This window comes from Lipotes vexillifer, unplaced genomic scaffold (genome assembly GCF_000442215.2).
Source record: "Lipotes vexillifer unplaced genomic scaffold, Lipotes_vexillifer_v1.1 scaffold362, whole genome shotgun sequence".
In the NCBI taxonomy this organism is placed as follows: domain Eukaryota; kingdom Metazoa; phylum Chordata; class Mammalia; order Artiodactyla; family Lipotidae; genus Lipotes; species Lipotes vexillifer.
Window position 1 is genome coordinate 306,270 of NW_006788741.1, and position 26,362 is coordinate 332,631.

The 26,362-nt window shown below is 34.1% G+C and overlaps 1 protein-coding gene across 1 annotated transcript in view; it reads right to left on the bottom strand.

The window, feature by feature from the left end:
* Window positions 1-26,362, bottom strand: part of MMP16 (matrix metallopeptidase 16) — a 346,798-nt gene that overhangs the window by 106,148 nt on the left and 214,288 nt on the right. The window contains exons 5-6 of the mRNA XM_007461751.1: window positions 4,714-4,875; window positions 2,521-2,732 (exon numbers count right to left, since the gene is read on the bottom strand). Of these exons, the coding sequence (XP_007461813.1) occupies window positions 2,521-2,732; window positions 4,714-4,875 (374 nt within the window). The remainder of the gene's footprint in view (window positions 1-2,520; window positions 2,733-4,713; window positions 4,876-26,362) is intronic.

Below are 26,362 nucleotides of genomic sequence, written 5' to 3' on the forward strand. Positions count from 1 at the left end.
TTTCCCTACCTCTTTCAGTTAGTAAAACTTAAGGTGGAAAACAGATTTTTGGAATCAAGTAGGCCTGTATTCAACTACTGACTACTTAACTTTTCTGATTTTCAGTTTTCTCATTTGTAAAACAGAGAATACTATTCATCTTGCAGTGTTATTATAAGGTTTAGAGATTATCAATGTAAAGTGTTTAGCTTATATTCAGGTACATATTAGTTACCCAATCCATGTAGCTATTTACCAGGAGCAGGTGTCACTCAATCATCCTCTTTTCCCTTTGATCAAATCTTGTATATTTCTGATTTATAACATTTATCACTTTGCACTAGAGTTAATATGTCTATCTTCTCTCCCACAGTACATCAACATTTTAGTATGTCAAATACCAATCTTTTTAATGTGCCTAAGAAGTGTCTCTCAAAATTCAGTATAAGCCTTTTCTCAGTCAAGTTGTTTCACCTACTCAACTGGATTTCAGTTCTTTCTCTTCATGTCGTTTCCTCTTGTATCTTAAAAGTACTTAGGTTTATGTTTGTCTTCACTCCTGGAGTATGAGCTCCATAAAGACTGGGGTGTTACTTTCTATTCATACATCCTGGGGACTTGGTAAACTACCCTGGGCATACATACTCATTATATAAAAGAGGAGATGAGTACAAAAATTATACAGAAGATATCTTCTACAGAACCTATTCTCAGAAAGAGAGGAGGGGCTAGCGAAACAAAGAAATTAAATGCAGACAGAGTTTAGGAACTCTGTCCTGCAGAGAGTTTTGATTAAGGAATCCAAGGTGCCATGAGAGTTTAGAGAAGCAGGCCTTACTCATGTTTCCTTATACACTTGCTTTGACATTGAAAACAGTGGCCACTGTATTTTATTTGAGAATTGGTCTGTGTGCTTGTTACTCATTCCTGATTCGAAGAACCAGCCATCACAGGATCTCATTTTGTCAATCAGAGCACTCACTAATCTCCCACAATGTGCAGAGCAAAAAGTTGGTAAAAATGATCATTAGACATGAAGATACTGGTCTCTTCTGAGATCGGCAATCTAATTAGACAGACAAGAAGAATGAAATGAATGTACCCAGAGTCAATTTCGTATCTTATTCTCAGATAAAGTTGACACCACTTTGGTGATATCAGCATATCAAGGTATAAAGCTTGGATGTGGAAATTCAGCCAAAACAGTGAAAAAAAAAATCAGTTGTCATTTGGTGTCTTGTAGAATAAACAAATTAGTGCATTTTGTGTTCATTTCAACTAGTTGCTGTGGGCTTAGCCACAATGAGTATGAGTATATGTGTATATCTATATATATGTATATATATATAGATATACACATATATATAGTAAGCTTTTTTTCTTTACTCCTTGAATCTAAACTTATTAATCTACTTAAATTAAAGGGGAGATATCTAACTAAGCATTGCAGGGCATTTATAAAATTCAAAAATCTATTCATGTGTTTGAAGAAAAGCATTGATTTTTTTCCAGGAAATTATGATGCTCTTATGCATATTATATTAAATCCAAATCTTAATTTCCAATATAGGAAATAAAGTACTTTGCCTATTAAAAATTATATAATATCTATATTTTCAAAGTATGGCCTCTGGTAGATAGGATAAGTAATGCAATATTTCAATATTTATTGATCCATGTCTAATGAAAAAGAGAGCACATTATTTTATTTTTAAAAGGATGGTATTGGTAAAATGTAGCTATTTTAGTGCCCTAATACCAACATAAATCTTACAGTTTTCATTAATCTTTAAGATTGGTTTATAAACATTGAGGGGAAAATATTTTTCAGTATTACATTACATTCACTTTTTAATATATATAATTTATTTTGATACACTGTTTTTTAGTGTTATTGTTGGAGAACTCAACGTCACTGAAAAGTACATATAGCAAAATGTAAAATTAGTTTTAGCTTGTAACCTTTTAAAAAACAATGTAAATTAGATAGCTATAAATGCGTGCCTAAAGAAAACAACATGTATATGTAAAATCAAAGTGATGGTTTCATAGAGGAGATTTAATGTAAATGGCTACCAGTAGACCCTGAACAAAATGATCAATACTCCTCAGAAAAAAAAAAAATGCTTTAACTGTCTAGTGAAATTATAAGGATCTCATAAAGATGTGCAAACCAAAGATAGAGTAGCTGCAGTACGCCTGGAAGTGGCTAAGCTCCCAAGCAAATCATCCCTATTAGTTCCTATTCATGATTTAAATTATGCTTTTTTATCTGTTCATAACATACAGCACTTTTTAGCCTCACATTTCTAGGCATTTTAGCTTTTGCTGACATAAATGCATTCCCAAAATAGAGTGTTACAACAATTTTCTGCTAGACATTTAAGCCCATTTGTGCATTTTATTTTAAGACACTTTTTTTGAAACTTCTAACTGTGAGAGGTCTGGGAAGGTGGTGTTAGAATGAATGAGAACTTGTTTTCTAAAGCGACACTGTAGACACTTGATCTACCATTAAAAAAAAAAATCACAGCTTCCTACCTTGAAAACAAACATCTCACGGCGAAGAATAGCTAGAGTGTTAAAGTTCCCATCACAGATGTTGGGTTTGGCTCCAGGATAGGAAGGTCTGCCAGTGGGAGGCCGGGGAGGTTTGGGCCGGTCATTCTTCCTTGGGTCAGCTGGAGGATTAGAGCGGTGTGGGGGCACTGTCGGTAGAGGTCTTGTTGGTGGAGGAATCTTGTCAGGTGGACCTTTTGAAAATATGAGGACAGCACTTGGCTCACTTAAAACTGGAATAGTGCTGGAAAATATGCTACATAGGACAATCACTTATCACTGGAGGGTTCAGACTAAGCAAGCTAAGAGGTCTTTAAGATTGTATACTTCCTGAAAAAACAAACCATCTTACCCAACAAACCATTGCCAAGTCTATCGGAAACTGTCTTTATTGTGCTGAATTCTGGATCCAAGTAACTAGGCCTGCTTTGTTAATTTTTAATGATTTTTAAAGTAGCTTCACCACAGCCCTTATTGGAAAGTCTGTTTCAAATAATTTTTTGGAAGTAGGTGGTGTATTAATCATAAATAAATTAAAATGAATACTGGAACTATGCATGTAAGCTCCACCAAAGTTAATCCTAGATTTTGATAGACGATTCTATGCAAATATTTCTAATATTGTTAATAGCTCATTAACAAATCAAAGTTTATTCTATCCCTATGTATCTAACTGTATTTTATCAACTTTTCCTGACTTTCATTATTTTGTTCTAATGAAATGTTTTCACAGATTGCTAGAAGAGTGTTTCATTTGAATACTGAATCTAAAACACCTATTGATTAAAACACCACTAGTAAAATATTAATGTAAAGAAGTATTTCTAAAAAGAAATATATATTTCTAAAAAGAAATAAATATTTCTAAATCAAGCCAAAGTTTATAGATGTAATTTGGTACAGATGTAAACATCATTTCTCAAGGGATTTATATTTTTAAAAAGAAATACAGAGCTGTTCACACTTATTATTTAGATATGGAAAGAATACTCTTTTGCAGACCTTCAGTCTAGACTACTAATTCATGAGGTCATGAGAAAGACCCTCCTTTTAGTTAACTACTTTGGCAGAATTTCTGATGACACACACATAGGCATTGACTAGCTCACTCATCGTATGAGCTATTTAGTTTTGAGTCCCGGACATTTCTCTTTTCTCAGTATCCCCCAAATAAAGAGCAGCACAAAAGTTGACCTTTTTCTCCAAAACTAATGTTAACCTTGAGAGAATGGTCACCACTGAGACATTGAACTTGAAAAATTCATGAATGCAAAACAGATTAGTGAACTTAAACTCTGATATTCAAAAATGCAAATGACATCTTCTGAGTACTGAATATTACAGACAGCACACATTTGTTTTTGTATTGTAAAATGAAAGCTTTACTTCACTAATTTAGTAAAGCATATTCTCTATATGTAAATAATAAATGTCAAGTTCTTAACACACAAGTTCTTAATTGTGTGAAATAAATGTTTTTATAAAGGTCAATGGTCCTATTGAGGGAGTTAGGATTATAGTAAATATGTGTAATAGTGTTTCTTCCTTTTGTCTTACCTTGCATTCATTGACTGAACTCCATAAATTAAAATTATTTTACTCTACTAGAAATTTATTGTGAATTATGTGTTAGTAAACCTAGCCATTTGTTACCTTTTACCTCTTAGTCAATAATTACATGCTTTTGAGTTCATTTTGTTACATCCATCACACAAGAGTATTTTCAGCATTTTCCAAAGTGATTTGTCTAGCATCTATCTACCAACAAATATCATAAACTGAGAATCAATCTGTCAGCTTTTACCAAAGTCTTAGTATCTTATATGAAAGTCTTCTATGACTCATTGTTTTTATTGGTTATATTCATTTATTACATTTTTACCAGAATTTTAAATACTAAAGCTTAACTGACCTTTACTATAATTTCAGGTTTCAATTAAACTCAGTAAGAAAAGTTTATCAGTGCCTAGACTTTCCCATTATCTGCATATTAAGGTATCTGGGATTGTTGCCAACTAAACTTGATTGATAGAAGACTTTTGTCAATAGACCAGATTTTTTTTTTCAGTATTTATCTCTCTAATATACTTAGAGCATCTATCTCAACAAAGAAAACAGAGCAGAAATTCTGCACTTCACTATAGGGTTAACCAAATAGAATCAGTGGTAACCTACCATATATTTTCTGGATGCCCTGCAAATCATCATTAGGTAGTTTGAAGTTGTCAGTTTCCATGTACTGGTAAAATGGAGCCATGATGGCAGTAGGGTCATTGGAATGCTCCAGTCCAAGAGCATGTCCCAGTTCATGAACCGCTACAAGAAATAAGTCATTTCCTGTGCAAATGAGAAGAAAAGACACTATTATAACTAATATCCAAGTATAGAATTGACAAGGACAATTGATGTTATCAAAATTTTACCCAAGAAAAATAAGGGGAACTTTTTATTTCAACTATCAGTGTGATTTTATCATTGGATTACCTATGGGCAAAATCCAATATGTAATTTTAAAAAGGGGGGGTTGGTGGTGGGGAGGTGATGATAGTGAAGTCAAAGAAATTTAGAAACTGAAAGAGAAGAATAAAGAATAAAAGTTGAAGAAAGAACATTAGCATCAGAAATTGCTACTACTGCTGTTGAAATATTCTTCCAATTAGAAAGCATGTAATATACTATATCTCACTTATGTAACCTTCATAGTGAACACAATTCTAACAATTCAGCAAAAAATATAGGGTAGTTACAATCCCAACTTTTACACAGATGAGTAAATTATGGCATAGAAGTGACAAATCTTGTCAAGAATAGCAAATCTTTGTATTTACAGAGCTGTGACAAGAGCTTAGGTTATTATAACTCCTAGACTAAGGCTTCTCTTTCTTAGTAGCCTATAATAATGTAAAATAAAAGTCATAGGCTAGCAATCATGAAAACTAGGAATCTAGTCTTAGCTCTGTAAATACAAATTCTAATCAATTCGTACATAATCTGAACAAAACCTATTTATCTTAGAGGGTCTGTTTCTCTCTGAAAATAAAAATAAAATCTCTTCCACTAATAGTAAACGTGCACAGTGAATCTATTTAGTGCAAACTCTCAGAGATACTTTGTCTGACTTTGTTCAGTCAAACCCCTGCTAATGGCCTCTACATGTTGTTCACTCCTGGATCATCATAACTCAGCTCCCGAGGAAAAGAGCCAGTCCTCCCTGTATATTTGTAAATTCCAAAAATTTAGTCGAACCACATGAGCATCAATGAGTTGGGGCTGTTATTCTTTGGTGGTGACAGATACAAAGAGAAGAAAGAGCCTAAAATTAAAACTCATGATCCCAAAATATAAAATATAAGAGATTATTATTACCTTAAGAATGCATTTAAAGGAATTAAAGAGCATGACTTAAGGACAAAACAGGGAGTGAAATTATAGGGTGCATAGAGGGAAAAATGTGTAGCGGGAGAAAGGACAACTTCCGGTAACTCTCTTTGCTTAATTTTTTGTTATTTTTCTACTGCCTGAAAGATACTTCCACATTCTGCATTGTTGGGAAATGCAGAACAAGTTTGTTTTTAGAGGAGAAATTATAATGATTGGAGGAAGTAAGGACAGAGAGTGGAATTTCATATCAGACAGTGGAGAATAAATAGGCACAGGAGTTCAGAGATACTGGAGAACAGGATTTTTTTAAGATGCCACTTTGAGTTAAAAAAAACAAACAATGAAACATGGTATCAGGGATCATCTAGTGAGCATGTGCTAGTCACAGGCAGAGATAAAACATAGAAGGAAGGAGGGAGTCATTTAATAAGAGATGTAGGAACTGTGAGGCTGTTTGTGAGTATGTAAAATAGGGAAGACTTCAGGTTGTGTTTCATAGGATACTCACAGGTGAGAGGAAGGTAGGGAGAAGATGAGTCACAGGCATTTTTATATGTCAGACATCTAACACCAACTCTGGAATGAACACCTCTGTGATTTCATATCAGAGACATCTTTGTTAAGATACAAATTTGATATAGATGAGACACTGCAACTGCAAATAAGGTGCAAAGTGGTAGGACACATATATGCTCAGCTTCTGGGCATACCCACACCCAGAAAATACATGTAAAGTTTGGCTGGAATATGCCATCAGTGGGCTAAAAGTGAAATAATTATTTTTATCAAAAACCAACCTAGGGCTTCCCTGGTGGCGCGGTGGTTGAGAGTCTGCCTGCCGATGCAGGGGACACGGGTTCGTGCCCCGGTCCGGGAAGATCCCACATGCCGCGGAGTGGCTGGGCCTGTGAGCCATGGCTGCTGAGCCTGCGTGTCCAGAGCCTGTGCTCCGCAACGGGAGGGGCCACAACAGTGAGAGGCCCGCGTACCGCAAAAACAAAACAAAACAAAAAAAACAGACCTAATGACAAAACAACGATCCATCAAGCTGCCAAAGGACCAATGAAAAACAAGGCAGTGGGCCTCCCTGGTGGCGCAGTGGTTCAGAGTCCGCCTGCCGATGCAGGGGATACGGGTTCGGGCCCCGGGCCGGGAGGATCCCATGTGCCGCGGAGCGGCTGGGCCAGTGAGCCATGGGCGCTGAGCTTGCGCGTCCGGCAACGGGAGAGGCCACGACAGTGAGAGGCCCGGGTATCGCAAAAAAAAAAAAAAAAAAAAAAAAAACAAGGCAGTGGAACCAAGAGCAGAAAACTCAAGGGTTGGCGTTCAAGGTTCCCAGGAAGCTATGGTGACAGCTAAGCTCAGCAAGACCTTAGTGCTGGTTTGGAAAATACCTCTAGACTCTCCTGGCCTTCTTTTATCAAAACAGATACAACTTCTTTGTCAGAAAGTCCGAATGTGGCCTTACAGGGATTATGCCTCGTCTTTATTCTTGAAAAGGAAAAGAATCCAATCTTCATAACTTCCTCCTGTGTATCACGTCCCCTTCCCTAGGAAAAATGTATCCTGAACTTTGTTCATAGATAAACATGTAGGAACTCATTCTCTCACTCTTGGTCAGATAAATATCGCCGTTAATTATCCATCAACATTTTGGACCTTGTTGAATTAACAAGCATTTCAAATCTCTCACAGGAAAATAGTGCTTTAGTCACTTTTTTTTTTTTTTTTTTGGTTAGTAAGAGAAATGAAAAAAAAAAGTAAATCAAAATGATAACAGCAAAAGTCATTACATTTCATGTTCACTTCAGATTAGTCAAGTTTTTCTAAGCATCTTTTCCAAGGGTGGAGTGATTCCTCGTCTAAGGAATAAAGTAAAGTTTTAGAAGAAAATTAATAGGCTCAGGACATGAACCTATGACCTACTGAGTTTGCCATAGCACTTTTAATCAGAAATACTGGCCAAAAGCTCTAAGTAATTACCATTCTTCAGATGATTGGCAATAATATAATTAAAACATACTTGCAGCTTCACAATAGTTTAAAAGGGTAAGTTGTTAAATGAAGTACCACCCTGTGATTTGAACGCCACTTGGAACAAAAGTTGTTGGCACATGATGAGTTTTAGACAATTAAAATCCACCAGACCTCTTTCCTAATGGTGAAAATAATAACTGCTCCTGTAACTTATCATTAATTCACATGATTCAAGATTCTCAATTGTAATATGCCTTGATCTTATCATCATGCAGGCAATAAAGGAGAAATCAGCTTCCTGGCTCTTAATACAGAAATAGTACTTGCTTCTTTTGCAAGATTCTGAGTGTTGAGTTTGTCGCTTTCAATTGAATCTCTAATCTTCTTTCCTTTGTATATGCCAATATAATTTCAGTATACTGAACTGTATATTATGAAATATAATGCATTATTTATAATTTCCTTGTCATAATTATGTCTCTATATTTTATTCTAAGCTCGTTCACCACTCCATGCATTTTCATATGCTGTTCCCTCTGCTGACAAAATACACTGAATATCAAAAATGACTATACAATATTTCATATGTAAAAATTGTTATACATGATTCTGACATCTATAATCCTATAAATGTATTCAAACACTAGCACCATTGAATCTATCTCTGGTTTCTCCCTTACTTGTTGTTGTCCCAGTCCCCCCAGAGGCAATCACTAACCTGAGTTTGAATTTCTCAATTCCTTACTTATATTTAATCAAATATGTGTGTTTAAATAAATTATAGCTTTATAAATATAGTATCATTCTGTATGTTATCTTCTGAAACTTGCTGAAACTCTGCATTTGTTTTTCTAATGTTTATCTTCTTGTTTACCTCTTTGTCAGTCTTACAAAATCTTATTAACTTTTTAAAACAAAACTCAGAAACACCTCTTCTATGAATCCTTCTCCAACTCCCCAGGTAAATTTAGTTCCTCTGTCTCTGTGTATCCTTGGCTTTTTGTACATAACTTGATTGTAACACATATCATAATTGACCTGACAGCTTCTGATGCATAGAAACTCTTAATTTTTACTTGTAGATTAAATGATTGAGAACAAATTTGAGAAAATTCATAATTTCAAATACTTAAATATGTAAATTTAAAATACTTAAATCCATGTCTAGAAATAAAATTCAGAAATCATCATAAAATCTTTGATTAGTGGTAGTTACCTCAGTGCCTTCTAAATAGGATGGACCTAAATAGGATAGGCCTCTTAAACCTCTGTCCTCTCACACTATCCACACATTGGTTTTGCTAGTTGAGAAGTTAAAGAAATATATGGGATCAGCCTCCAAGATGGCTCAAATAATTCCTACCTCCTGGTATTTCATTGTATCTGCTTGCTAGATCAGAATACTACAGAAGTGAAGGTACCTGATTTCCAAAGTTAGGTCATAATATACATCATGACTTCCTTGTTGGTTATTTCTCTCTCTCTCTCATTACTCACTCTGGAGAATCCAGCTCCCATGTTGTAAAAATAGCCCTATATAGAGGGGAGAGGCACATGCGGAAAACTGAGGCCTCCTGCCAACAGCTGTATGAGTGAGCTTAGAAGTAGATTCTCCAGCCCTTTCAAATAATTGCAGCTCCAGCCAATAATTTCACTGCACATTCATGATGTACCTTGAGTCAAAACCACCCAGCTAAGCTGCTCCTGGATTCTTGACCCTCAGAACTGTGTGAGATAGTAAATGTTTGTTGTTTTAAGTTGCAGGGTGATTTTTTTATGTAGCAACAGATAAGTAATATGGGACATTTTAGCACTCTAATTCCTCACCATTTGGTTAGGATTAGGAAACAGGAAAGAAAAACTGAAAAAAGAAAAGAACTGAGTAGAAAAAGAAGCTACTCTGAAGCATCTGAGTATTTGTACCATAATCCTGAGATAAAAAATTGTATTAAATATTGTCCAGTCCAATTATCTCTACATAAACTGAAAGGTTTGGCAAAAATTCTAAGTCTGAGGGAAAGTCTGTGACTAAAAACTTCCAAAGATAAAAATATCAGCTATTTTCCTGTCTCATATGTTCTTTTAAATGTGTAAAACCTTGTACCTTGGTTGCACCTTTATTTCTATTCTCTTTGCACTTTATTGAAGAAAGGGTCTCTTTCTTGGTGAACAGTAAAACCTGTGGTCCCTGCTGGAGAGGCAGAAAAGTCTTGTAGACATGTGAAAAAAGAACAAGAATTAAATACTATGTATTGAGCATTTATTATGAACCAGAATTATGTCACTGAATTTTTCAATGAAACTTCATGACCCATACTTTCTCACTCCCTTTCACCTGCTCAGTCAGGCTCTCCATACAAAGGAGAGTTGGGCTGTAAACCACATCCGGGCTGCCCAGCTCCACACAAGAGTTAGATCACTGCTGTGTTCTGCAAGATAGAAGGGGATAGAAGCTGATCTTGGGTAAGATTTTCTTAAGTCTCTTATTTCCACTTCTACTCTTTCATCAAGCCTCCAGTTCCTCCAGGGTCTAGTGCCCTTCTCTTGCCTTCTTCCTGCCCACTCTTCCTATCCTCAACACTTCACATGATCCCCAAGGGCCTCAAGCTTCAGAATGATTCCTTGGCTCCTCCTCTAGATTCTTCCTCTCAGTTGAGTCATAGCTTAACTATGAAAAAAGCTTATTATTACAATAATTTATTAGTTGCTTACCATATATGAGCTAATATAATGCAATAAAGTTACAATTATGAATAGCATTTTAATGTGTGTCATAAATTTTATTGAGTTTTGTTTAATGAAAAATCTAATTTTCTTTCACATATGCTCAAACTTTTAAATGATTTTTCTGTATATAGTGCTGCTAATGAGGTCCCAAGACTAGAATTAAAGGAAGCAAAAAGTTCTTATAAAGTGTTATAAAAGCAACACAAAGAATATGTTAATATTCACATGTACTGGGCTTCCCTGGTGGTGCAGTGGTTGAGAGTCCGCCTGCCAATGCAGGGCACACGGGTTCGTGCCCCAGTCCGGGAAGATCCCACATGCCGCGGAGCGGCTGGGCCCGTGAGCCATGGCCGCTGAGCCTGTGCATCCAGAGCCTGTGCTCTGCAGCAGGAGAGGCCACAACAGTGAGAGGCCCACGTACCGCCAAAAAAAAAAAAAAATTCACATGTACTATGTCTTACCATATTAGTTAAATTTTTTTATTATCACCATTTTACAGATCAGGAAATGAAGACTTTCATAGGTTGTGTGATTTGGCCAAAGTTACCTAGTAACCGGTGGAACTGATTTAAGCCCAGTTACAGTCTAGGCCCACAATCAAAAAAATGTGTGCTGAGGAAGTGGATTGCTCTACTTTGTCCTCAACCCTAAATATCTGCTCAAGGCTTCAGAGTCTACATCCAGGAGACAAGGGCCATCCTATCAAGCCACCTGTTTGAAGCTCACAGCTGCTGCACAGTTGCTGCATAAGAGCTCTTTCTAAAACTCTGTAACAATAGTTTCTTTTTTTTTTTCTATACTAAATAAATGCTGAACTTAATATTTTAAAACATACTTCCTCAGTACAATTCTGGCTGCTCAAAAAGTTTTAATCATTTTCATTGCTTCTAGTTTTCAAGTCTTAAAGCCTTGCAACAAAGAAAATATTTTCAAAAGAAAAGGAAATATTACTGCTACAATTAGGATAAAGGTTCAGCACAAGGACTTCCATTTTCAAATTATATTTCAAAACATTTCGACAATTGAGGAGGGTTTCTGGGATTGTTACAGAGTTTGCCTGTTTGGATGCAGTTAGGTTTTGAGCATGCCACTAGTCTACAATAATAAGGCATAATTAAAAAACAGGCCATTAAAATATAAGGAAAGCAAATAGCCATCTAATAGGTCCTCCAAAAATCAGTAAATGTATTTTCAAAGATATGCTACCACCAAACATTTATAGCTTTAAATTTAGTAAGGACTTTAGGGTAAATCAATATAATTAAAATAACTTTGGTCTATTTTAGCCAGGTAAATTGGAACCCTAGGAAAATAGTGGGATAATCAAGGCCAAGGTAAATGTTTTATTCATTTAGGCTACAGTTTGGATATGAAGTCTGTTGTTTTTTAGTAAATTAGACATGTCTTCACGACATTCAAAATAGTCCTTCTAAAAAAATTAAGATTGGATGTGGGTAACTGCAACATGATATTAACAAGAGTTTTTTTTTTCCTTCTCTTGTTGAGCCTAGTTAGGAGTCTAAGAACATTCTCATTTATGTCCCATGTCATTTATTCATGTGTGGTTTATATGTGCTATACTTGCCCCCTGGACAGCTCAATTTAATGGTCAAGATGATTCTGGAGTTTTACATTCCTCTCTCTGTAGCCAGTGCAAAAGAGGTCAATTTTAGTAACTACCTAAACAAAAGTAATTGTATAATACATGCAAATCCACTTTTCAGCAACTGATTTTAATTATATGCCCTTTTACTGTATGTGACCTGTAAGTACTATTTATTCAGTCATAATTCTAAGTATGCCTAGTATAACAATCCTGGCATTAAGTGCTACAATTTTCCAGATCAGCAGCAACTATGTGACATATATTTTTGAATAATTACTAATCATACACTATGTGCAAGAAACTATTTATAGACTCATTGATAAACAATTTACCCTAACATGTAATTGATTTTTCTACTGTGCGCCAGACAATATGAAGTACCAGAGTCTCAAAAGATAAATCTCCCAAGTCCATTGTTCTTAATTAAGGAACTGAGAGTTTAGCTCAATGATTCCGAGCTTTTGGGGGCTCACAAGCTCCTCAGAGAATCTGAGGAACTATGGAATTTCTCCCAAGAAAAATGAAGGCATTAGCACAATATTGCATGTGATTTTGAAGTAAGTTTTACTCCACTTAAGTCCTTTAAGACAGATCAGATTTAAAACCCTTACTCAGCTATTGTCTGTAAAAGATTAGTCAATTATAAATCTCTCTGTGATTCAGTTTCTTTATTTGTAAAGTAGGTCTAAAATAACCTACTTATAGGGCTGTTGGTGGATTCAATAATGTAGTGTATATAAAATATTTTGTGAAGTACCTAAACATAGGTTACTGCTTAAAGACTGGTAGTTAACAGCTACTACTATGTTACTACTACTATTATTACTCCTATTCTGACTACTGCTATTACTACTACTGCTGCTGTTGCTGCTGCTGCTGCTATTATTATTATTACTCCTATTCCTATTATTAGTAGACTTTACAAAGTTTTGTGTTAAAAGTTCCCCATTTTACATGGTAAGAAATTGAAACTTCAGTACATTGGATTACCCAGAGTCAGAAATCTGTTAAGTATCAGAACTGGAATTTAAATATCAGTTTTGACTTTACCAAAACTAGTGCACTAACTGGTTAAACATGGTCTTGAATCAAAAATCTGTGAGTGACAATGTTGGAAAGTATGCTAAGATCAAGTTTTGAAGAGTTCTGAATTCTAGGTTTAAGAGCTAGATCATTATGTAGGAGGCAACAAATACCATGAAAAATTAATATAAAGATGATATTGCTGTAGGGTAATTTGACATCAGTGTGCAGGTATGATTGCAGTGGGAAATGACTGAAGGCAAAGGCAACAGTTAGAAGACTGCTTTAATAGCCAGAATTATTAGGTGATGAGGACCTAAACTAAGGCAGTGATGAAGGGAACAGAAAACTAGAAAGGAAAATAATTGAGTGATAGAATGATTGAAATAATTTCTTGAGTTATGCTATTCCCATCATTAAGTTAAAGTTGATCATAATCCCTTAAACACCAAAATCCACATTAAAAATTGCTTCATATTTTACTATCATTACTGCTAAAGATAGAAAAATTGAACCTAGATCTTAATTTTAATTTTCAAAGTATACCATTTAGTATTCTAAATGGTTATGATCTTAAAAGTTATCAATTTAAGATTCTTTTATAAATATTTCACATTATTTTCACATAGCATCTAAAATTGACTCTATGCTGCAATTTTTTTTTAGCTCAACTGGATAATGAATAATTAGCAAGAAATGGTAAAACAAAGTTGTAAAAATTTCATTCACTTGCTTGTACCAGCATATCTAGATTGTGATTCCTACATGTGTTTGACTATATCTGTTTCTTCACTGACATAAGCTTATCCTACAGCAGAAGTGCTTGGAAGGTTTACTGTAACAGCATTGATATGCTACTTCTAATAAACAGGGCTTGGTCACAACAAGGAGATAAGTTAATCTTTTTGAGTAAAAGCATTGGGCTTACTATGATGCAAAGAGGCAGAATTAGAACAAGCAAGCCCTCTGTAAATAGCATACACAGCTGCAAGCTCAAGGTCAGTTTGTGCATGCAGCATGCCTCTGCTCCTATCAGCCTATCTATCAAAACGTTCATAATGCTGGAATCCAATTCATACTTTCATATGAGAAGAATAATTTGCAAAATAATTAATACTTTTTCTTCATAAAATTCCTGCTTTTTTAGCCTACATGTTTGGACACCAGAAATGTTTTTTTTTTTTATTTTACTTTGGAGAACTTCCCCTAACACTTATTAAGCCAATAATAAGTATGTACAGAATCCTTAGGAAAATGTTGGAAAAGTAATTTTAGGATGGGAAAGGAAGAAGCCTAAGGAGTTAGGATGGAGGTGGGGCTTATTTGGGCACCTGGATAAACTCAGGTATTTAGCTGGTTTATTTTTACCTTCTAAATGAAAATGAAAATTATAGAACAGTAAGCTTAAAATTACCAGCTCTTGAGGTCTATAATACAGTCCCTCACAGAAAGAGCATATAAACTGCAATGTGAGGGATGTAGCAAGGAGGAATTAACAGGAAAGCAAGTGAAAGTTTATTACAGAAAGACCTGAATAGACTTAGCCGTGTACTGAGTCACTTGAGTGGGTATATATGGCCCTCGGAGTAAACCCATACAATGTGTTTCTTTGCACTGGATATTGTTTACATGGGCAGAAACGACTGACGCATACTCAAGTACAACTGCATGTTTTCTGAAGATGGGAACATATTAAAGAATTAGAGAATTTAAAAGCTGGGAGGGTAAAATTTTAGTTGTTTTCTGAATTTTGCTTTTCCTAGTTCACTGCCACCTGATATTCATTTTTGGTGATGTTATGAGCCTGATTGTTCAGGTATACATAGTTTCTGTTTTCAGGGGGAAAAGAAAGCAAACAAACAGAAACAATTCTCTATACCCAAGTGTTTGTATAGAGATTTATTAACAAATTATAAACAAATTTGTTTCTATAAAACATTAATAAATAAATCAAACAACCATGACTATAGTAAAGAAGCCATAATATATTAATGATTCATTCAGAACTCCTGATGTTTTTCCTTTTTTCCCTAACAGAAGCATTTTCCCAGAAGAACCTATTTTGGCTCAACAAGGGGAGCCAAAGGTGATTAATATTAATTATTAATAATTATAATTATTAATATAACTTAATTTATAATTATAATTGATTTATATCAACATATAATTAATATTTATATTAATTTATTATAATTAATCATTGTAATTATTAATATAAATTAACATTATTTTTAAAGTTGTTTCTTTTTTGTTTTTCTCTAAAGCAACCCTCCTTTTTACACTCCCTAGACTGCCTTATTTTTTTTTTTTAGTAAAAGCCAACCAAATGTGAAAAGTATAAAAACAATGCTAAGCTTAACACCTTAACATAATCATGTATTTTTACAGCAAGCTTCCTATTATATACGTATATATTTATTTATTTATTTATAACTAGTTACAGCTATTGATATCAGTGGTGAAAGGCAAATGTGTTTGACTTCCTTCAATGCTCATTTTAGAACAGTGATCTGAATTCATATTTGTGTTCTAAGAGTGATAAAATAAATGTATAATTTTACTTGAGCAATTAATTATCATTCATATGTGAAGAAAAAATTAAATGCAGAGTCACAAATTTGATACTTATTTGTGTAGTCAACAATAGTGAGGATTAAGTGAACTAGTTCTTCAAAAATATTTTAGTAAAGTAGTGAACTTAAAATATATACATTTATATGGCACATATGAAGAAACTCAGAAGATTCATGCTTGGCCTGGTGTTCATAGAAAGTTTTGCAAAATGTTTCTGAATCTTGCAAAAGTATGTGATGTCACCTAAGTGTCTTCCTTATCTAATTTCTTCAAGTTTGCTTTTAAAGTGATGAAACCAAAATAGAAGATGAAAATGAAAGCAAAAATAAAAAAGACATTTCTTTTTTAATAATAGAAATGTTTTTCATCTGGCTGTGATTTATTCAACATATTGTGTAAAAAACGCTCTCATATTTTAATTACTTCAGCAGAGGTGTAGCAGAATAGCTTGTCTCAATTTTATTTAGCAAACAAATATTTGAAAGCCTGGGGTTTTAGCTTAGGAATTGGCAGAATATTCTATTGGCAATGTGCTTATGAATTTCAAATGTTCTGAAAAATGTTTTCTTTCTAGGATACATGAGTTGGAAGGAAACCATAACCTAAATGTCTTGACAAATTTGTGTGTGTGTCTGTATGTTTTGTAAGTAAAGCAATGAATACGGCACCTATGTTTCATGATTTTACAGACCCTATGAAAATAAATTCATATAATAACTTCAGTGTAGTCTTGGAAATTTCTTCAGCAGACAGGAAGGCTTAAAAATGTATTACAAATATTGACTTAAAAAAAGGCAAGGCACGCAAACTCCTGATTTTCAGATTTCTTTTGCTACTAATTACCTTTTAATTGCAAAAGGCCTAATTAACTGGAAAGTAGTTTCCTCATTTACTAAAAGGGAATGAAAATTTAAATCCACAGAGTACCCACAATGGTCCAGAATGTTAATCCTTACAACCCCTTCAGGTAGGTATAATTACCCTCAAATCACAGCTGAAGAAAGGAAGATTTGGAGTAAATGACTTAAAAGCTGATTAAGTGGCACAGGCAAGTTTGTACTTAGTTCTGTTTGAACCCAAAGTCTTTTCCCTGTTCTGAATATGACTTTCAATTGATTTATTATCACAAACGCACACACACAAAACCTGCCTTGAATAAACGTCATCACCTAAACCAACATAAAAGACATTTATGTAACCTTATGACACAAATGAGAAAGAGAAACAATTCTGACACCAAAACGAATATCATTTCCTTTAATGTTTGCTCATGAACTGTTAGTTTCCATACACACGGTAAGAATTTATCATCCACTGCCTGCTTAATCAGTAACAGATGCCATCCATGAGATACAAAAGTCTCTGAGGAACTTAACTATACTCCACTAGAGAACACCTACCATCCTGTGCTGTATGAAGGGGTGTGTTGATAAAACATCACTATCATCACATTACTCCATTGCTTAAAATCCTAAAATGATGTCTAAGTAACTACAGTTCAAATAACCCATTATAAACTAACCCCCATAATCTGGTTCAACCTTTCTTACCCAGTCCATCTGCCACTGTTCATCAATACATAGTTTAACTTTTAAGAGTCCCCCAATAAACTATATTAATTTTTACCTCTCTCAGTTTCTTCATGCTAATACCCTATGTATAAATCCTATAAATCATTTACTCCTCTTTTCGCATTGTTTAAAGTTTTAGTATCTGCTTTATTGTGATCACACCACCTTAGGCAGTGTTAAGAAATGAGAATTGAACTGTATATTAATGATTCTATTTATTCCATCACTAATGCTGTTTCATTAGTTATCCTAACAAAGTAATATTTACCAAAAGTTATTTTTAGCTGTGTAGAAGCAGATTTTGTATATTCCACTAAATTATTAATATATCCTTAGTAAAAAAAAGAAGTAGAAAATTAAAGATTTTGTGTGTAAGTTTTAATACTTGAAAAGTCTTGGGAAAAATCCTTAAAATATGATTTTTCAGTCACTCTTTGTAAATAACTTCAATAATAATAATATTGTTCTAGTTTTTCATTGCTATATAACAAATGAGCAGTTTAAAACAAAAGTCATTTATTATCTCACAAACCCTGTGGCTCAGGAAACTGAGAGTGGTTTAACTGGGTTGTTCTGGCTCAAAATCTCTCATGATGGTTGTAAAAGGAAAGCTGTTGTCTGGGCTGTCAAAAGTCATGACTAGGGGCAATTCTGTAGGCCATGGTTTCTGTTAGCTCTTGGATAGACATGCTGTTCTCATCGCATGGGCTTTCCATATGTTGCTTAAGTATCCCCATGATATGTTGTCTGACTTACTCCACAGTGACTGTAAGAGAGAGACAGAAGGACTGTCTGAGGTGGAACCTGAAGTCATTTACAACATAATCTTGGAAGTCATTTACCATAATTTCTTCCATATTCTATTCATTAAATGTGAGTCACATTGTGCAGCTCACATATATGAACAGAGGGACGATATTACACAAGAGTACAATTTCCAAAAAGTGAATCATTTGAAGCCACTTGGAGTCTGGGTCCTCCAACATTAATAATAATAGTGAATGCTACCATTTTGGAGTAATTACTAGGTTTCAGACATTGTACTAGGTATTTGCATTCATTATAATAATTATGCAAGGGAGATTCTTCCATCTATGTTTTCCTTATGAGGAAACTGCATAGCTAGCATTGTTAAATAAATAACAAGGAATATTACTGGTAATTGTCAGAATCAGGATTCAAATTCAGGTCGATTTGTCTTCAAGGTCAGCAATTTTTCTCCCTTTCAATACTTTGCCTTCTTTATTTTCTACAGTATCAATGGTAAATAATCTAGATTATGATGAATTTTATTCCACACAATGTTTTAGGAATTCATGCTGCTTTAGCTTAGAGGAAATAAGAATCTTATCAAATTACCCTGCTGTTAACTTTACTAAATTTGTTTTAGGCAAAAATTACAAACTTCAAAATCTGCTACTTTTCAACATGACTCAAATAGATACAGAAATATTATAGAACAGATCCAACTTGCTAAATTCTGATATGAAATGTTTGTGCTCAGGACTGCTCTCTCAAGAATTTTGCAGAAATATAGGAACTTCTTCATCTTTAGCTGCATACTGGGAGTTTGCATGAGCCTCCTCAGTCACTGTTCTTCCACACTGGCTGGAGAACAAGAAATAAGTGATAAAAAGGAACCAGTGGAGGCTAAAATGAACTTTACTGAATGAGTTATGATATTTGTTGATTAATGAAGAATACACTTTCCATTTAATACTGTTAAGGTAGTTCCATCTCCACATGTTATAATAATGAGTAATCTAGAGTCTTCCCTTTGTATCTTTGGCAAGGAGATTATGTAGATATATTTTCAGATTAGTAACTCAAGTTTCGGTAGCTAAATTTTTGGACAAACAAAATTAGAGCTGAAAATACAATGCAGAATTAAATGCAACACGTGTAACTTTCATTAACAATGTGATAAATATCATTACAAAAGTTAATATAAAAATTTCAGTATGTTTTTCTCTATTAATCATAGTTCCTTTCATGTTAACCATCATATCATCAACTATTATGTTAATTATATTCACTTTTTGTCATTTTGTATCCTTCTGGCCTCCATCTTGTGAAATCTTCAGGTCAACTATGTAAAAAAAGGGAGAGAAGTGGATTGTAATTCATCATCGCCATGAAGATCATTAAGCACAGTTGTCTGTTACATAGAAAATGGAAAGCAAAAAAAAAAGGAAAGATAAATCAGAGCCTCTTTTAAGATCAAAGGCTTGAAAAAGCAAGACACTACCAAATAGAAAAGTAAAACACCTGTGGAAAATGTAGATAAAAATGTATAATTTTAAATTATTTTATAATGTATGCTTCTTACTCAGCTAATTAGAAATTTCCAACAATATGTTACCAATTCTAAAAAAAAAATGCTAACCATATGCAATTGCTTTCAAAACTCGTCTCCTTTGGCTGCTAAGCTATTAAAGACACCTAGATTAGTAAAAGCACCTTTTATTCACACTAATACAAAGAGCTTTGGTTTTTATTCTTTTATATTTGAATATTCAATATCCAAACTTCACACTTAAAGCTATTCGCATTTCTCTAAATTTTACATCTAGAACAGATCTTTCCAAAAAACTTTATTTTTACCCAGAGAAGTACCTGTGTTTTCCACACATCTCATTTTCTGTTTCTAAGACAATTTCCTTTTCAGGATAAAGTGGGTCCACCTACTTTCTTAATTTGATAGCAGTCACCTGTTTTATGGTCTTTGCTATTGACCGTTGTCAGATTTTTGAAAATCTAAATAATTTAAATCCACATATTTCTTATAGTTTCTTAGTATCTTCTCAACACATCCCAATTAATTAGTAGGGATTACCCTTCCTGGAAACAATATTGTTGTTCCCCTAATAACTTATTTAATACAATTGTGCTTTGTACCCACACTTTATTATTTGCAGCTTTTATTAATTTCTACCAAATTGCTTGGCTATATATGTGACCTGCTAGTCTATTTTTCTGCCCACCCTATTAGACACCTGGATCTGATGCCACTGATACATGTAGGCTTATGTGATGACTTGTCCTGAAATATCAATCTGTTCATTTCTGGAAAATTATATGAATAGAATTTTCCCCAACATGGTTTTCCATCATAAAACTATAACAATATAACTACTTATGATTTTTCCATAATAAATTCACTACTTATCTCACAATTATTCCACTGATTCTTTATGCATTATCTTCCTTTCAACAATTGTAAAGCTTTTTTTATTTATCTTTTAGTACCTTACAAGTGCCTAATCAAAGTTTATTTCAGCCAAACTTAATTCCTTTACATGCATTTATTCATTAAGCAAACAGTTATTGACTTTCAGATCAAGTGCACATACCTTACTCTCAACTAGTTTAGCCTGATAGGGGAGACTGATAAATAAGCAGAAAAATACAAACAGCTAAAATCACAGAGACATAAATTCATTCAATGACCATATGCTTAACATCTAAAACATTGCTAGCATAGTGGATTCAGAGACCAATAAGATAAAGTCCCAGTCTCAGTCTATGATTGTCAGATGGATGTTTAAACAAGTACAAGGAAGTTTTGTGAGTGTTCCAGGTGCTAAAATAAAAGTATGTATAGACTATTGAAATCTAAGATGAGAAAATGAACAGTTCCATTATAATTTTGTTGTAAGACTGAGTCTTGGGGTTTGAAACTGGAGTTTGGGCAACCAGTTGTGTTCTAATCAAAATACATATAGGAGAAACAATGAGAATCTGAAACAAGGCAGCAGTGGCATGGATGGCAAGGGTAATATGGCCTAACAGAGTTTAAATAACAGAATCAATGTGACCAAGTTAATGTGGAAAGTAGTTGACATAAAGGGCAAAGAAACAAACAAACACAGACAAAAAAAATTCAGGATGACACCAAGTTTCTGCTTTAGATGACTAGATGGGTGCTGATACATTAACAAAAATATAGAACATAAAAACTGCAGCAGATCTGAGGATATAATAAGGTAAATTTTAAATATATTCATTTGAGATTCCTATGGTGCAGTGAAATTTGGGTTTGGAGTTCACAAGGAAAAATGACTTAATATTATACTTCTCCAAGTCTTTATTATATACGTAGTTTAATCCATGGTAGTGAATAAAGAGAAAGGCAAAGGCTGTAGAAAGAAAAAACACTAAAACAAAATAAAATTCATGGTTAATATTTAGAGGGTAGAAGAGAAGGAAATCATGAAGAAGAGTAACTTAGAGTAGTTCAAACAGAAGAACATAGAGTAAGTAGCCAATAGGAAGTTTAAAAGAGCTGAAAGTTTTTATGAGAACATAGTTTAAATACAAGTAGTTACCAAGAGAGGAATGAGCTAAATATGTTAATGGATTTGGCAACTAAGAAGTGATAATGATTTCTGAGAGTTTGAAGGTGGATTTAAATGGGAAAAGTGAAGGAGAAGTAAAGCAGTAGAGATATTATGCACTCTAGAATGTTGGCTGTAAAGTAGAGATCACTGCCATATTTTGTGGGTTCCCATGTCTTCCTCAGTTCAGTTACATTAAGTTTTTTAGAGTAAACTTTTTCAGTAATTTCAGTAACTGAAAATTTTTTCAGTAAAATATACATATTACAAAATTGCACATGTCCTAATTGTACAGCTTAATTGATCTTCACAAATTGAAAATCCATGTAATCAATGTTTAGATCAAGAAATAGAATGTTACTAGCAATCCATCCCCTTGTGATTCCTTCCTGGTCACTATATCTCCAAACTAACGTTATAAGATTCTTACAACCAAAGATTAGTTTAGAACTCTACATTAAGAAACAAAATTGTATAAATCTATTCTGTGAAAGGCTTTTTATAGGTAAGCATACAGTGAGATTCTTCCATGGTTTTGCACATTGTTCATTCTCAATACTATAAAATATTCTGTTGAATACATAACACCATATATTATCTATCATGTTGTTGATAAATATTGAAGTTGTTCCAGATTGAGGTTCTTAAAAATAGTGTTGCTTTGAATATTATACTACAAGTCTTTTTTGTACACACCACACAATACATGTACACGCACATACAATGAAATGCCTATTCACTGGGCATACATACCTTCAGCTCAAATAGTGAAAAATAGTTTTCCAAAATGTAAGTAGCAATTTTTCACTACCTTCAGTACTGTATGGGGCTCTGATTGTTTCACAGTCTCATGAACAATTGCTAGAGTCAATTTTTCTATTAGCTCTTCTGCAGGATGAGTGCTATATCATTGTGTTTTTAATTTATACTTCCCAGAAGACTAATGATGTTGAACAATTTTCACATGCTTATTCACATATTCCTTTTTTTGAATTGCTCCTTCATGTATTTTGCCTACTTTTATGTTAGCTTACCTATTTTTGATTTGTTGACGTTCTTTATGTACATCAAGGGCTGTGAAGGATCTGAGATTTTGTCCTATTTGAGAAGTAAGAAGCTAGCCTGACACCATTTCAGGCTGAAAGAAGACAAAAGACGTCTGGGTCAGAGACAGAGGATCTTATTACTCATGGTAAATCAAGCATCATGAACATCAATACATTTTTATTAGGTTCCCATTACCCCAAGCTCTATGGGGGTGATTTTGGCCCATTCAGTGTGATGTATTAAAGAGGAAGAAATCTGAGATTAGAGTACCAAAATCTTTTATAATGGGCACTAAGCATGCCTGTCCTTTATTCTAGAGAAAGATATATTTATTATACTGGGCAGTAAGCATGACTGCTCTTTGCTCCAGAGTGGTGCACTATCTATATCTTTCAAGGCTGTCTGCTATACAGTTTGGAAAGATAGCCCAGAAAAAGGTGTAGTTACTACATCACATGTAAGATGTACAGAAATGCAAGAAATCTATGAATTCTATTCTAACAATATATTCTGAATATAGGAATTACAAATATCTACTCCAAATAAACACCTTGTCTTTTCATACTCTTAATGGTGTTTTCTCTTAAATGAACAAATGTTCTTAATTATAATGAAGTCTAACTTATGGTCAATGCTTTTTTAATGTGTCTTGCATACAATATTCTCTGGACACAGTTATGAAGATATTTTCCTATGTTATATTTTGGAAACTACATGGTTTTACCTTTCACATTAAAGTATACAGTGTAAGGTTAGCTGTCAATGTTCATCTTTTTCTATCCATATGGATATTCAGTCAGATTAGAACTATTGATCATAAAGGTCACTTTTCCCTACTATATTGCTATATAATGACTGTCATTAAACAGTGGACTATATATGAATTTATTTCTGGATTTTAGACTGTTTCACTAATAATTTTTTTCTTATTTCTGATGTTATATATCACTCTGATTTTTATGCTAGCTTTATTAACACTCTTGATATTTGGTAGTATAAGCCCTCCATTGAGGCTTTTCCTTCTTTAAGATTATCCTTAGACTTGTGCATATCCATCTGCCTGAAATCATTCAGGACTTATTCTAGTGTGGATCTGCTTTATCTTGGATTTTATTTGTCTGGAAATCAGAGTTTTAGGTCAGTCATTATTTTCTTTAAACATGTTAAAGAGCTCATCCTATTGTCTTTGACTCTCATATCAATGTTGAGAAGTCAGATGTCATGGCTACTGTTTCTCTCTTAAGTAAATTTGTCTCTTCTCCCCTTTCTTCACCACTTCTCACTGTTTTAAGATTTTCTCCTTAGATTTTAACAGTTTCACTATGATGTATCTCTTTTTTTAAAACATCTTTATTGGAGTATAATTGCTTTACAATGGTTAGTTTCTGCTGTATAACAAAGCGAGTCAGCTATACACATACACATATGCTCATATCTCCTCCCTCTTACCTCTCCCTCCCACCCTCCCTATGCCACCCCTCTGGGTGGTCACAAAGCACCAATCTGATCTCCCTGTGCTATGTGGCTGCTTCCCACGAGCTATCTATTTTACATTTGGTAGGGTATATATCTCTATACCACTCTCACTTTGTCCTAGCTTACCATTCCTACTCCCCATGTCCTAAAGTCTATTCTCTATGTCTGCATCTTTATTCCTGTCCTCCCTCTAGGTTCATCAGAACCACTTTTGTTTTTTAGATTCCATATCTATGTGTTACCATATGGCATTTGCTTTTCTCTTTCTGACTTACTTCACTCTCTATGACAGTCTCTAAGTCCATCCACCTCACTACAAATAACTCAATTTCATTTCTTCTTATACCTGACTAATATTTCATTGTATATGTGCCACATCTTCTTTATCCATTCATCTGTTGATGGACACTTAGGTTGCTTCCATATCCTAGCTACTGTAAATAGTGCTGCATTGAATATTGTGGTACATGACTCTTTATGAATGATGGTTTTCTCAGGGTATATGCCCAGTAGTGGGATTGCTGTGTCATATAGTGATTCTATTTTTAGTTTTTTAAGTAATCTCCATACTGTTCTCCATAGGGGCTGTATCAATTTACATTCCCAACAACAGTGTAAGAGGGTTCCCTTTTCTCCACACCCTCTCCAACATTTATTGTTTCTAGATTTTTTGATGATAGCCATTCTGATTAGTGTGAGGTGATACCTCACTGTAGTTTTGATTTGCATTTCTCTAATGATTAGTGGTGTTGAGCATCCTTTCATGTGTTTGTTGGCAATCTGTATATCTTCTTTGAAGAAATGTCTGTTTAGGTTTTCTGCCCATTTTTGGGTTGGGTTGTTTGTTTTTTTGATATTGAACCGCATGAGCTGCTTGTAAATATTGGAGATTAATCCTTTGTCAGTTGCTTCATTTGCCAATATTTTATTCAATTCTGAGGGTTGTCTTTTCATCTTGTTTATGGTTAACTTTGCTGTGCAAAAGCTTTTAAGTTTCATTAGGTCCTATTTGTTTATTTTTGTTTTGATTTCCATTTCTCTGGGAGGTGGGTCAAAAAGGTTCTTGCTGTGATTTATGTCACAGACTGTTCTGCCTATGATTTCCTCTAAGTTTTACAGTGTCTGGCCTTACATTTAGGTCTGTAATCCATTTTAAGTTTATTTTTGTGTATGATGTTAACAAGTGTTCTAATTTCATTCTTTTACATGTAGCTGTCTGGTTTTCCCAGCACCACTTATTGAAGAGGCTATCTTTTCTCTATTGTATATTCTTGTCTTCTTTATCAAAAATAAGGTGATCATATGTGTGTGGGTATACCTCTGGGATTTCTATCCTGTTCCATTGATCTGTATTTCTGTTTTTGTATCCATACCATACTGTCTTGATTACAGGAGCTTTGTAGTATATTCTGAAGTCAGGGAGCCTGATTCCTCCAGCTCCGTTTGTCTTTCTCAAGATTGCTTTGGCTATTTGGGGTCTTTTGTGTTTCCATACAAATTGTGAAGTTTTTTGTTCTAGTTCTGTGAAAAATGCCAGTGGTAGTTTCATAGGGAGTGCACTGAATCTGTAGATTGCTTTGGGTAGTATAGTCATTTACAAAATGTTGATTCTTCCAATCCAAGAGCATGGTATATCTCTCCAACTGTTTGTACCATCTTTAATTTCTTTCATCAGTGTCTTATAGTTTTCTGTATACAGCTGTTTTGTCTCCTTGAATAAGTTTATTCCTAGGTATTTAATCTTTCTGTTGCAATGGTAAATGGGAGTGTTCCCTTAATTTCTCTTTCAGATTTTCATAATTCATGTATAGGAATGCAAGAGATTTCTGTGCATTAATTTTTTACACTGTTACTTAACCGAATTCATTGATTAGCTCTAGTAGTTTTCTGGTAGAGCCTTTAGGATTCTCTATGTATAGTATCAAGTCATCTTCAGACAGTGACAGGTTTACTTCTTCTTTTTCAATTTGGATTCCTCTTATTTCTTTTTCTCCTCTGATTGCTGTGGCTAAAACTTCCAAAATTATGTTGAATAATAGTGGTGAGAGTGGACAGCCTTGTCTTTTTCCTGATTTTAGGGGAAATGGTTTCAATTTATCACCATT